The sequence below is a fragment of the Pelophylax lessonae genome (genome assembly GCF_965119305.1).
Source record: "Pelophylax lessonae genome assembly, chromosome: 1".
Classification (NCBI taxonomy): Eukaryota; Metazoa; Chordata; class Amphibia; order Anura; family Ranidae; genus Pelophylax; species Pelophylax lessonae.
Window position 1 is genome coordinate 359,573,349 of NC_138768.1, and position 14,218 is coordinate 359,587,566.

Sequence of the window (14,218 nt, forward strand, 5' to 3'; positions counted from 1 at the left end):
AATGGTGTGATAAGCATCTATTATGTCTCTTCAGTTATCTCCTCTTCATCGTGCTGTGAAGCTGTGACTCTACCATTGCCAGGCAAATAGGGTTTTTATACAAAACTGACCCTGCTCACATTAAATAAAGCAGAGACACTTGGTGTAAAAGGGTGGTGACCCCTAAAGGAGATGCCTTCTAGCAACACTAATATAGAATAGACTTTTAGCAATATCGATATAAAAGCATTTCTCATATCCGCTGTTTTTTGCATTTCAAATAGCAGGCCAGCAGCTTAGCACAAGACCCGGATTGCAAGTGGGGATCACTGGAGCTGCAGTGTGTGATTCAGTGATTTCCAGCTTCCAGGGGAATCAGCCAGGTATGGTGTATATAAGTAATTAGATTAGCCCAAACTATACGAATGTAACAATGTATAAAATATCCATACTTTGAATTCTTCATTAACGCCACAACTGGTTTTCTCCTTCTGTAAGCCAAGAGAATTCTAAAGCGGCTTTCTGTAGGTTAGAATGGGGTTAACTGCAGGTCAATGTACGAGAAGGAACTCTGATGGAATACGTAGGCGTCCCAAACTAATTTTAATTGCAAGCTGAATGCATCTGAAGTCCACCTAATGCAGCTTCCTATGATGGTGTGACAACAATGCTGCACTGCTCCTGAATTCAGAGCATAAATTCGGTATGAAAACCTATATTGTAGGAAAGTGGTTGTCAGCTTTTCACTACTAACTCCCAAGTCTGTTGCTTGGCAGTCAACACCAGACCACACATAGTCCTGTTTTCTGGTCTCACAGTCCCTGTGTAAGGGGGAAGGGAGGGGAGAAGAGATCCAGTGCAGTGCACGGCTGCATCTCTTCTCCCCTCTCTTCCTCTCCACACAGCCATTGGCTCCTGCTGCTGTCAATCATGCAGTGAGGAGGAAGTGGGGTGGAGCTAAGCCCTGCTGTGTGTGTCTGTAGACACACATGTCGGAAGTGAGCAGACACTGTGTGCCTCTTAACAAATGGCTTGCTATGGGAAAGCAGGAATAATAGGAGTCAAGATTGCAGGCATGGGACCCATGAAGAGGAGGATAAGAGCCACTCTGTACTCTAACTCTAAACCGGTAACCTTTAAAAAAAATTTAAAGCGCCACCTATGGAGATTTTTAAGTACCATAGTTTGTCGCAATTCCACTAGCGTGCATATTTTTCAAGTATGACATGTTAGGTATCTGTTTACGTGGCATAACATTTTTCACGTTCTACAAAAAAATTGGGCTAACTTTAATGGTTTTTGGGGGTTTTTTTTATTAAAAAAGTGTAATTTTTCCAAAAAAATAATTGCGTTTATAAGACTACTGCGCAAATAAGGTGTGACATAAAATATTACAACAATCTCCATTTTATTCTCTAGGGTCTCTGCTAAAAAAAAAAAAAAAAAAAATTAATAAAATAAAGATGTTTGGGGGTTTCAGGTAATTTCCTAAAATAAATACTGATTTTAACTTGTAAACAACAAATGTCAGAAATAGGCCTGGTTCTTAAGTGGTTAATTTAAAAAAAATATATACTTTAGTAACACCAAAAATGAAAAGGTTAACCAACACCTGACACCCTCCCCAATCCCCTGGTCCCTGCTGCGCTTACCCCCATGGATGATTTAGCTTTCATTGCCCACGCCGCCAGTGCAGTGGTCTGGGAATTTAAAAGTCCCGCTCTTATTTCCCTTGGGGCTTTCGGGGGAAATCGGAGCGATTCCAGTTGGTTTAAGTGGTCAAGTGCCAGCATTTGGCCAATTAGAATCACTCTGCTCTGTTCTGTAAGGAAAGAAGGGGAATAAGAGCAGGGCTTTCAAAGCCTCAGACTGCTGCATGGGCAGTGACAGCTAATCATGTACAGAAGTGCAACAGGGATTGGGGAGGGTCTCAGGTGTTCACCTTTTTTTGTGAACTTCAACTTTACGCTCATTATTTTTAGTTTTCTCCAATTTACCTGATTTAAAAGTACATTCAAACATTATTTTCAGATAAAGCATAGCTTTGCTGAATTGATACTGGGTAGTTCTGTGCTGCAAAAAACACACCATATTTTTAGCATACGCGTGAGCACAGGAACTTGAAACGCAAATTAAGTAGATAAGCACACTTCCTGGTAGCTTCTGTCTGGTTATGAACGATCTTCCATGTTTCGTGTTCTGTTATGGATGTATAACAAAAGTTTTTTAAATTTTATTGGGCTACGCTTTATTTCAGTAACATTGTTCAAATACCATTTAATATGATGTAAATTAACCCACAGCTGTTTGCAAACCGTTTTAAATAGCCTGTTAATAGTAAACTTTAAAGTGAAGATCTGCCATGGTTTACTATAAATTGGTCACTACTTCCCTTTAAATTGTGAACAAGTTCCTAAATTTTTTTTTTTTTTTTTTAAAACTCTGTAGTATTTTTTTTTTTTTATTATTAAATTAAGGAAAATAAATAATTACATGTTTTAACCTGTGTATATATTGATTAGAATAGACAATTTTGTTAGTGTCATGTTTCAACCTTTTAGGAAGAACAGCAAAAGGTTGTATTGGTAAGGAACTTCCCGTAACAGTACTTTGTGACTTTTTCTAGACCTGGCCACGGTCAGGTTTCAGTTTAAAAATGGCGATTTCCGGTATTATCCTTTTTTCGTTTTTATCACAGCCATGCGTGTACCTATTTGAGTAGTACTGAATTTTATGTGTTTATAGAACATTCTGTCTTGGTAAAGTCCACTTTTCTTGATTTTAATAGTTTTCCTTTATACCTTTTTATTGATAGATTATTTATCTGTGCTCTAGTTAACCCATTTTTTCATTATTTTATAGGCACAGGAGAAAGTGGAAAAAGCACATTTATAAAGCAGATGAGAATTATCCATGGATCTGGGTACTCTGATGAAGACAAGAGGGGGTTCACTAAGCTTGTGTACCAGAACATATTCACTGCAATGCAAGCTATGATCCGGGCAATGGATACCCTTAAAATCCCATACAAGTATGAACACAACAAGGTGAGTGCCGATGAAGCCATAGGAACCTATAAGTAACTTTCAAATTGTGCCTGACTACATGCTTGATATGTTACAATATATAAAAATATATTTTATTCAAAAATTGCACATTTTATCATTTAGAAGAAGTAATTAAGTTATGTGACTTTGCCAAGGCTTTAGTGGAGCATAATGGTCAATGTCAGATGTCTATCAGCAAGCAGGGTGAAAGCGTTTCCTCAGGCATCCCTCTCCAAGCAATCACTGACTGGGCTTTAATAACATTTTAATATTCAGGCAGCTGTCAAAGTGAGAGGCAGCAGTAAGGGGGCTGATCTGTGTGAGATATACAGCACACTGCCAAGAGAAGAGATTGCTGTGCAGAAGCCAGGATTTCAATGATTCTGTTATTTATGGACCAGCATATTATTCCAGTAGATGCTGGATGCTTCCTGAAAGAAGATGGTGCCAGCCTTTTGGGGAGAAAGAGGCAAATGTTACCAAGAGTACTATGTTCTCTTCCAGTCTTACAGAGATCATAGTACGCTCTATAGAAAACTCCATTACTTCCTGGTATCCATCCTAGTATTTGGGATGGAAAAACCATTAGAAGGAAGTAGTTCACCAGCTGACCTCATTAACACACACCTTACACCTGTCCATCACCCCCCCCCCCCACCCAGGTGATTGCTCCGACCCACCTTGTTGTACAATTAGATTATACATTGTATGGCCACCTTAAGGGCCAGTTCACATCACGTGCGGTTTAGTGTGATTTTTTTTTTTTCTCTTCTGCATCAAAAACTCATAGGTTATATGGTTTCCAATATCAATAGTTCACACCAGTGGGTTCCAGGACATTCAGTTCCAGAAAAAAAGTAGAGCATGTTGGATTTGTTCTGCACTGGACTGTACTGGAACGCAGTAAAACGCATCAAAAACGCACTAGAATGCACGGGAACACACCAAAACCTGTACAGTAAAAATAAAAAGAAAAAAGGAAAGCATCTGGAATGTATCCGAAAATGCATCAGAAATTTGTTAAGAATGTGCATGCAGAAATGCATCCTGAATGGATCTGGAGTGCGTTTTTGTGGTGTGAACCAGCCCTAAAGGAGGAAGTAGGAAAGTTGGTGGAAATAAAAAAAGAGGTGGTATAGTAATGAGGGAAATCTTGTGATGCAGTGTATGATGGGATATGTAGTTTCCTGGAAGGTCACATGTCAGAGGAAGTAATGGGCTCAGATTGCATTTTTTTTTTTTTCAATTTTAAACAGGTAGGTGCAGATTCAAAGTTGCCATGGAGTAGGTAAGTGAGAGATAAGCACATTGGGATGGCTTGGGCAGAAAAAGAACAGGCTTCTATTTATTGTGAAAAGTGAAATTCTACCTGAAAAGGTGAACTTAGTCTTAAAATTTGTGTGGGCCAATGAAATGGCAACATACTTTAGTACCCCAGATTTTCCATAGTCAAAACTTTAACAGCCTCTACAGGTCTTCTTCTTCAGTTTAGCGTTTACTGTGAATAGGTGGTGTGGAATTATTGCTCCCACTCCAGCATGCACAGCAATATGTAACATGCATGCCCCCCCCCCAAGACACACATTTCCTTTTGTATGTGCTCATATTTAGGTGAAAATTTTAAGTGTTTGGATGTAACTTTAATTTCTCTTTCGTTCATTGATGGACACAGCTCCTGATCTTCTTGACAATTGGGTTATACTGTCCACTACAGGAGTAGGACATTAGGCAGAAAAAGAACTTGACTAAGAACTATGGACAGTCCCAGGAGGTACAGTTGCGCTCATAAGAAGTTTACATACCCTGGCAGAATTTATGATTTCTTGGCCATTTTTCCGAGAATATGTATGATAACACAAAAACCTTTCTTTTACTCATGGTTAGTGTTTGGCTGAAGCCATTTATTATCAATCAATTGTGTTTACTATTTTTTTAAATCCATAATGACAACAAACTACCCAAATGACCCTGATCAAAAGTTTACATACCCCAGTTTTTAATACTGTATATTGTCCCCTTTAACATCAATGACAGCTTGCAGTCTTTTGTGGTATTTGTGGATGAGGCTCTTTATCTTCTCACATGGTAAAGCTGTTAAAAACCTTCCTAGCAAAAAGCCTCCAGTTCCTGTAAATTCTTGGGCTGTCTTGCATAAACTGCACGTTTGAGATCTCCCCAGAGTGGCTCTATGATATTGAGGTCAGGAGACTGAGATTGCCACTCCAGAACCTTCACTTTATTCTGCTGTAGCCAATGACAGGTCGACTTGGCCTTGTGTTTAGGATAATTGTCATGTTGGAATGTCCAAGTACGTCTCATACGCAGCTTCCGGGCTGATGAATGCAAATTTTCCTCCAGTATTTTTTGATAACCTACTGCATTCATCTTGCCATCAATTCTGACCAAATTTCCTGTGCCTTTGTAGCTCACACATCCCCAAAACATCAGGGATCCACCTCCGTCTTTCAGAGAAGGAATGGTGTAGCTTTTCATAGGCCTTGTTGACTCCTCTCTAAATGTAGCGTTTACGGTTGTGGCCATAAAGCTCAATTTTGGTCTCATCACTCCAAATGACTTTATGCCAGAAGGTTTGAGGCTTCTCTGTGCTGTTTGGCGTATTGTAAGCGGGATACTTTGGCATTTCCGTAGTAATTGCTTTCTTCTGTCGACTTGACCATGCAGCCCATCTTTCTTCAAGTGCCTCTTGAAACAGCCACACCACATGTTTTCAAAGAGTCCTGTATTTCACCTGAAGTTATTTGTGGGTTTTTCTTTGCATCCCGAACAATTTTCCTACCAGTTGTAGCTGAAATCTTAGTTGGTCTACCTGACTTGGTTTCAACAGAACCCCTCATCTTCCACTTCTTGATTAGAGTTTGAACACTGCTGATTGGCATTCTCAATTTGTTGGATATCTTTTTATATCCATTCCTGTTTTATACAGTTCTTTCCCCATGACTCAGAATCCAAAAACGTCAGTGCACTGGATGAAAGATGCAAGGGTCTGTCAGGAGTCCAGAAACTAATTGACCTTTTATACACATGTAGCACCCTCCTAGTCAGGTGCTAAGTAAGAGAGTGTAGTTTTGGCTCTCTCTGCTTACCAGAAGAGCAGTAGGCAAAATATCGGTGCACTCTGCTTATCGGGGAGCAGGATTTGTAGTTCTACTCAGTGTGCCCAGTGTGTGATTCATCTGGTCTTAGGGAGTGTCCCCAGCTGATCCAATGAGGAGGCACGTTGGATGCTTGAGGAAACCTGACCAATGACACACAGGCTTTTGGTACTGTCCCAGGGGTTGGCACAGCGAGTGGTGCATTATGGGACAGGGTATAAAAAACCATGGGCGCATAAGGTAGAGGTCTTTGGCGGGAAGCAGAGTCCCAGAAGTAGGGTGGCGGCTGCCTCCTCTTCTGCAGCAGTTGATGGTGGTCACAGGCAGTCGGTTTGGTGTTTCGGTGGCGTGAGGCTGACCCCAGAGGTCCAGGAAAGCTGACTGAGGAGTAGGGGCACTGCGAGACTCTGGAAAAACAGTATCGTGAGTATAGAGGATCTTGCCCAGGAAGGGGACCACTCCGGGTAGTGCAGTCAGAGAGGCCTATCCCTCTCTTGCTGCAGGATTGTGGGATGCTCTGTTGCTGGTGACCGGGTGGTGTTACCTAGCATGATGGGGGTGTCCCTTGGCGGTATATTTTTACACTTTAGTGGGGTACCCTTATTCCTCATGGAGTCTTGGCAGCACATTTCCCCACTTGACCCCCCACCCCCTCTCAGAGCCTGCGGGGCCCTTCGGGTCCCAACCATCCATTGATTCACTGAAGGCGATCCTAAAGTCCTTTGTGTCCCAGGTGGAGGTGGCTTTTGGGTGGCGGGGTAGTCAAAAGCACCCCCTGCTTTCCCCTGTTTCACCCGTCTCCTCAGATCCTGAATCTGATCTGGCCGCCACAGACAGGGCCTGCCCTGAGGGTTCTGCGGCCATGCGCCCTGAGTTCTCAGATAGTGAGGATGATTCCTCCACTCCTGTAGCTGCGCACGAAAAGGCACTGGTGGACACACTGTTTGTGTCTGTGCTTGAGACTTTAAAAATGGAGGACGCAGCGAAGCTGCGGCACAGGCACCAGTTCCCTTTGGCACTCACAAGCCATCTAGAGTGGCTAAAGGGGTTTCTGTTTCCTGCTTATTTTGACGACAGATTTTTTTGCAAAAGAGTGGGAATGCCCACAACGTCCCTTTTTGTGGTCCCTAAGCAATTCTCTGAGGTACCCCTTTTGAAGAGTTCCCTCCTAAATTGGACTGTTCCCCCGGTGGTGAATCCCCTGGTTTCCAGGTTAATCATGGCAACCATGATTCTGGTAGAAGAATTGACGGCTTTTAAGGATCCGGCTGATCGAAAGGCGGAGGCTGTAGCCCGCAGTATGTTCACTGTTGCTGGCTCGGCACTCAGACCGGTCTAAACTATTGCTCTGGTGTCACAAACTCTGACAAGAGTGGGCTAAGCTTTTACGCCATGACCTGCCTTTGCTGAGCTGGTGGACCAGTTTGTCCAGGGGCTGCAGTTTATCTGTGATGCCTCTGTGAATGCGGCTCCCCTGCTTTCTAGACTGTCTGTCTGTTTCGGCAGTGGTCCTTGGGCCTGTTTTGTGGCTCAAATGTTGGTCTGCGGCTCAGACCTCTAAAAAAGCCTTAACTGGTTTTCCTTTTCTATTGGGATTGCCTGTTTGGAGCTACCCTGAATGACATTAAGAGTCTCCCAGGGGGGGAAGAGCACCTTTCTTCCGCAGGCTAGTAAGAGTAAGGGGCCTTATCGCAGATGTGGCCCGTCCTACTTGGCTCACAGTAAGTTTTTTTTCTTTCCCCCGGTTCGGCTGACAAGGATTCAAAGCCTTTTAAGACCTCTTTGGGAGAATCCAAGCGACCTTGGTCTGGCAAGTCCAAAGCGGGTTTCTCCATCTGCATGAAGGTTCTCCCTCACCCGTGCCTGCAGTGGGGGGGGGGACGTCTTTTCTGGTTTCCAGACCCGTGGACTTACCTGGTGCAAGACAAGTGGGTCCACGAAGTGATACGGTCTGGCTCCAAGATCAAGTTTTGTTCTTACCCTCCAAAAAGGTTTTTTTCCTTCCAATGTACATCTGTCCATGGACAGATTGCAAGCCCTCTTTGGCATGGTGCAAGACAGGTGTTGCTTCAAGGGGTGATTGAAAAAACCAGCAGAAATTTTTACTCTGTGCTGTAAACAGCGCTAACTCTCTCCAAGTAATCAACAAGTAAAGCAAAAAAACATATTGGCAATATACAAATATAAAATTTCCAAAATGATAAAGTTTTTTATATATATAGATATATATATATATATATATATATATATATATATATATATATATATATATATATATATATATATATATATATATATGTGTGAAATAAGTTCTTAAAGACCCAGTGCACTCAGAACTAAGAATACAGTCCAGTGACAACAGTCCCAATATTGATAGATTCTTTGTGCCGCTCCTGGTGGGAATCCACGAGCTTCCTGCCACTAAGGCCAAATGTGCCGTGAGCTTGTATCCTAATAATAAAAATATTGTGGCACCCTCTGTCAAAGATGTGGAAAAAAATTCCCACTCACCAGACTGTGCTGAAGGATAGAGGTTTGTCTGGGTCGGTTATTCCTACACTACTGAAAGCTAGGAAGTCTACTTCTAGGAAGATCTACCATTGTACGAGGAAAGCGTACATTTCGTGGTGTGAGTCGCTGCTTGTTCATCCTCGCTCTTTTTTGGTGGCTTGGGACTTGACCTTCCTTCAATGGGGGGGGTTAAGCAGAAGTTGGCCTTGAGGCCGAGGTGTCCGCCTTGGCTGACTTCTTTCAACGGTCCTTGACAACGCACTCTCTGGTGCGTACTTTTATTCTGGGGGTTTGACATTTTGACTCCACCAGTGCGGTCCTCACTACCGCCTTGGGATCTCCACTTGGTGCTTTCAGCTCTACAGAAACCTCCCTTTGAAAATATTTGGGAGATTCCCCTGTTAACGCTATCCCAGAAAGTGGCCTTCTTGGTGGCTATCACCTCTGCGCGCAGGTTGTCAGAATTGGCAGCGTTGTCTTGTTGTTGTTCCCTTTAGGTGGTCCACATAGATAAGGTGGTTCTTCTCCCCTGTCCATCGTTCCTTCCAAAGGTTGCCTCTGATTTCCATCCTGAGGATGTCCCAGGCCAAAACATCCTAAGGAAATTGCGTTGCATTCCCTGGATGTGGTTCGGGCTATTCGGGTGTACCTGGCAGCTACGGAGTCTTTTAGGAAGTCGGAGTCACTATTTGTGCTTATGAATGGGCCTCAAAAAGGACTACCCGCTTCATCTGAGACCATTTCTAGATGGATCAGACAGACTGTGACTCAGGCCTATGAAGCCGTGTGATGGCACACTCTACGTGGGCGCTCAGAGCTTCTTGGGCCTTCCATCTTCAGGCGTCAGTAACAAAGGTGTGCAAGGCGGCTACTTGGTCATCAGTACCTACTTTCACAAAATTTCATAAAGTGGATGTGTTGGCATCTGCGAATGCTTCTTTTGGTTGCAAGGTTTGCAGGCTGCTGTTTAGGGGGGCTTGTTCCCTCTTTGGGGGGTGTACTGTTTTTCAGGTGAGCTCCAGTTGTTTTTTTGTTGCGCTCCTGTTACCTGGTTGGCTACGGTTTGGCCTTGGGAATTTTTTCTTGCTGTTCCCACCCCTCATGTTTGACACTGCTTTGGGACGCCCCAATAATCAAGGAAATCAGGAGCTGTGTCCGCCAATGAACGAAAGCGAAAATGGGATTTTTTACACTGTAAAAATCAATTTTCTCTGTTCATTGACGGGACGCAGCACCCACACTTCTATGGAGTTGTAATACTTCTGACACTGCTTGTAACAAAACTGAGTACTAATAGCTGGGAGGGGGAGTATACCTCCTGGGACTGCCCATAAGTTATTTTTCTGCCTAGTGTCCTACTCCTGTAGGGGGCAGTATAACCAAATGGTCAAGAAGATCAGGAGCTGTTTCCGTCAATGAACCTCAGAGAAATGGATTTTACTGGAAGTCAAAAATCCCTTTTTTTTTTTTTTGATCACAAAGAGGACAAAGTGATGATTTTTTTTTTTTTATTATTTTAGGTTCTCTTTAATGAGATCTATCTGGGTCTAAAAGACCCTGGATGTCTCACTTTTCCTCCAATGGAAATGGTGCAGTGGAGTTTGCACTGCGTTTGTTTCTTTCCCAGCCAGTAAAGTCTTGTACACATGGGCCAAAAATCGGATGCTGCTCAACTTTTGGTCAGTGTATACAGCTGTCTATCTGACACAAGCTAGTCTAATGAGCTGCTTTAGTCAAAGAGACATGCTGGAAAACCAGCAATTGATCAGTGCTTGCAGCCGTAGATCACCACACCAACATCGCTTGTAGGGGTGCCAATCTAGCCGTTTTTTTTTTTTTGTTTTTGTTTTTTTTTATCCTGTTGGGTTGACGTATGCGTTTAAAATACGAAGGTGTAAAGGGACCCTAGTGTAGTGGAGTTTGTCAGCAATGTAACATTTATGTGACTGCAAAAAATGTGAAGTTTTAGTTTTGTTTTTCCTCATTTTATTTTTAAATGAGATAATGGTGTCAGTAGCAGAGGATCAACTGAATCTTTGCAAAGTATTTTTCTTGTCATGGTAGGAATTAGCATTTCCAACTCGTCCAGCTGACAGTGCCAAAAAGCAGTTATGGAATTCATCATTCTGAGCTTAAAGAGGAGAAAGGTTCAGAGTTCTAAGTAATGATTTTCATATGTTGTTTAGTAGTACTGAAACATAATTACATTCAAAGGAAAATTGTTGATCTTTTGGAGAGTTTTATTATCACTGTATTATATTTGCCTTAGTATCTTTTTTTCTTTGTGTCGACTTGGGGCATGATGGCTAATTCATTAGATCTATTATTAAAGCCATTAAAGGATAAGTTCACCTTTCATAGCATGTTACACCAATATTTGAGGTGTAACATGTTATGAATACACTGGCACCCGCACCTCCCTGATCCCTACTGTGCCAACTTGCGGGGGTTCTTCACCCGCTTGGTCATAGGTTTTTTTTTTTTTTATTTCCCCCCCCCAAGCTTGTTTATTTACATGGCGCCTCTTAGGCTTAGATCTATTTATATCAGACCGCTTTCTAGTACTTATAAAAGACAGCTATCGCTCTGTTTCTGGGGGCCCAATGCTTATCCTCTGATCCATGCATCTTGAACAGGGGAGTTTCAGTAGCTGCTATGCCCACCCCTCCCCTCCTTCTGCCTATTCACAGAAGACTTGGTATTATGTGAACACATTCACAATAACACAAAGGCATCTGTGAATGGGCAGCAGAGGGGAGGGGTGGGCATAGATCCTCTGTGTGCCTCTCTCCTCTCAGATCCTGGAGTATATTTCTAGCAGAACAATAAACCTGGCAAATGTAAATAATAGAGATAAGCCCAGGAGATGTAATACAGCTCCTTGGACTTAACTCATAGCGTGCCTTACCTTTTTACCATGTGGCTGAATTCCTGGAATTTAGCTTTAAGATTCCCTAGCAGTTAGGGGGGGGGGGGAGCAGCTCTGGATGTAATAATTGGCCTCCTTGGGTGGTGCTGGGCTTACATTAAGTTCCTTTCCTCACTATATGTCCTCCCTCCACACCCAGAATCTTTCATTTCAGAAGACTGAGTAAACTGATTGCATGGTATCAAGGACCTGTCCCATGAGGGGGCATTCTAGACATCATCTTGCACTCAGTGTAATGATGCAAAGCAATGCTGATGTCCTCATTATGTTAGTTCTGCATCCTTGAGGACTCCCTGAGAAGTGACCATCAAGAAGATATCTTAATGCTAAGTGTAGAAAAAGAATTGGAAAAATACTGCTGTTGGTGGGGCTTCAAGAAGGGAGAAGGATGGAGTTTGGATTTGAGTTTTAAAGGAGCTGATATTTGAAAGCTGAAAAATGGATTCAAGCACAAACCTGACTTTGCACACAGAAGTCAGTCCATCTTCAGCTTTTATAGAACCTGGATTCTTATTAACCTGAAGTCTGAATGTTCTTTTAGACCAGCAATCCAATTTTTGCCCTTATTCTTTATTCCAGTTGTGAATCTGCCCCAGAGTGTCTTAATCTGAATGTCATATATGATGATACAGCTTGATGACATGTACTGAATACTTGCTGTTTGTGACATTCTATGACCAGAAAATTTACATCTGCTTTAGAGTCCTAAAATTTGGTCTGCACTAAAAAAGGATCTGTTGACCAAATTGAGCTGCAATACTTAGACCTTGGCGTCATTTTATACAGATTGTCCCATCTCCACTGGTTGCCGTGGGTAACCGCACGTTGGTTAATGTGTTTCTTTGTATCGGTAAATATGGCTTTTGACGTTTAATGGAACCATTTCTAGTTTTCATCCAGTCCACATCCTCAGTAATAACAATTGCTGCTTCACTTTCCAGTAAACAGAAAATTATGTGACATATGTAAGCAGGAAATAATTTTAAAATCACTTAAGGGACTGCTAAGGCTTTTACCTCACAAATGGTGTACTACTGTGAAATCGCAAAGAAAACATAATAGTCAATTCTCTTTCTAATCTGTACCGATCTTGTATAGCTTTCTCTAGCGGAGTTGTGAAAATGATGCTAAAAGCTGACTGGCTTGTTGCTGTAAGTATTTCACGTTTTCAAATGTTAAAGGTGGTTTTCCATGATAAACCAGCATTTACCTCCCCCACCCACCCTCTTCATATGGCCACGCACATAATGCTTAAAGGGGAAGTAAAGATCACAAGAGTTCAGGAGTTCTCTCTGTACTCCTGTGATCCGTTCTCAGCTGATGTCACAGAGCCAGTCCAGGCTCTGGATTGATCACCTAAAAGCCTGGACCGGCAGCTGGCTCAGCCTCTGTGAGCTGCTGAGAGCCTGAGCCAGCTGTTTCCACCCCCTCCACAGCCCAGTGAGGGGGAGGTAGAGCAGAGAGCCAGAGAATTGACAGTCATCAGCTCCTCTGCTCACAAAATGCTGAGAACTAAGTCATTGGCAGTCTTTGATCGCTCAGTTCTCAGTGCAGAGTCGGCAGAAGACAGATGCAGCATCTGATTGATGCTGTATCCACCTAGGTGAGTGTACATTTTTTTTTTTAAAGTTCACACTTCCCTTCGGGGGGGGGGGGGGGGGAGGGCGGTGTCAATATTTTATAGAAGACTTCAAGTGAATTCTAACCCTCGCCTATACTGCACTCACCAGATGTCCTTTATCCTAATCTGCTAAGAAGACCTCTGTCTAACAGAACACATCATCATGGTGTAAAGGGATTCCTTAAATTGGCCATTCCTAACCAGGGTTCCTTCAGGAGTTCCTTGAGCTATGGCTACCGGGCCTCCCATTTTATGGTGTCTGGTATAGTTCCAGGTCCAACGCTACTTGGCAGAGCCAGCTGCATGACACCAATAACTACTGTATTTCAGCAGTCTACAAGCATAGCATTCTGACCACCACTGTAACCAGGGTATTCTTTCCACTGACCACCAATGTAGCGGGCAATTTTCCCATTGAACCATGAGAGGGGCTGCTTTAAAAGGCTGAGGATCAGGCTGAGCTAGCCCATCAGTGGCTCAACCTGAACACAGTTCTCATATTTTGACTGAGATATGTGACTCCTTCTAAGGCACTCCATTTATTTGTGCATCTGGACAATAAGATCTCAATTATCCAAATGTACAGCACCCACGCTTAACATCTGAATAGTGTACTAAACTACATGGGTAATTTTCATATTACTAGTTCGTGCTCATTACATTTGCTGAACATTGATTCCAGCTTGCTTAAAAAATAAGATGAGTGCCATCAGTAGGTAAGTAGAACTCCAGCCAAATGCTTAAATGAGTAGTTGAAATGCTATGTGAACTGTTTTCCCTGTCAGTATATTTGTTCCATAAAATGCATGAAGGTAAAAAAAAAACCTTCATAAAACCACTAAAAAAAAAATCAGTTGATACTACAGTTGCAGCACAATTTATTTTGTTAGCAGAATATTTTTTTTTTCAACTGATGTATTAAAATGTGCCCTTTTGGTTGAAATGGAAGGAAATGTACTTTATCTGTTCAGTGACAGACATGACAACTGAACAGCTAATTTCCTGCCAGAGATAAATG

General features: G+C 42.5%; 1 protein-coding gene across 1 annotated transcript in view; it reads left to right on the forward strand.

The window, feature by feature from the left end:
- The window catches only part of LOC309544234 (guanine nucleotide-binding protein G(q) subunit alpha), a 210,458-nt gene that overhangs the window by 71,922 nt on the left and 124,318 nt on the right, over positions 1-14,218 (forward strand). The window contains exon 2 of the mRNA XM_082243127.1: positions 2,842-3,026. Within this exon, the coding sequence (XP_082099253.1) occupies positions 2,842-3,026 (185 nt within the window). The remainder of the gene's footprint in view (positions 1-2,841; positions 3,027-14,218) is intronic.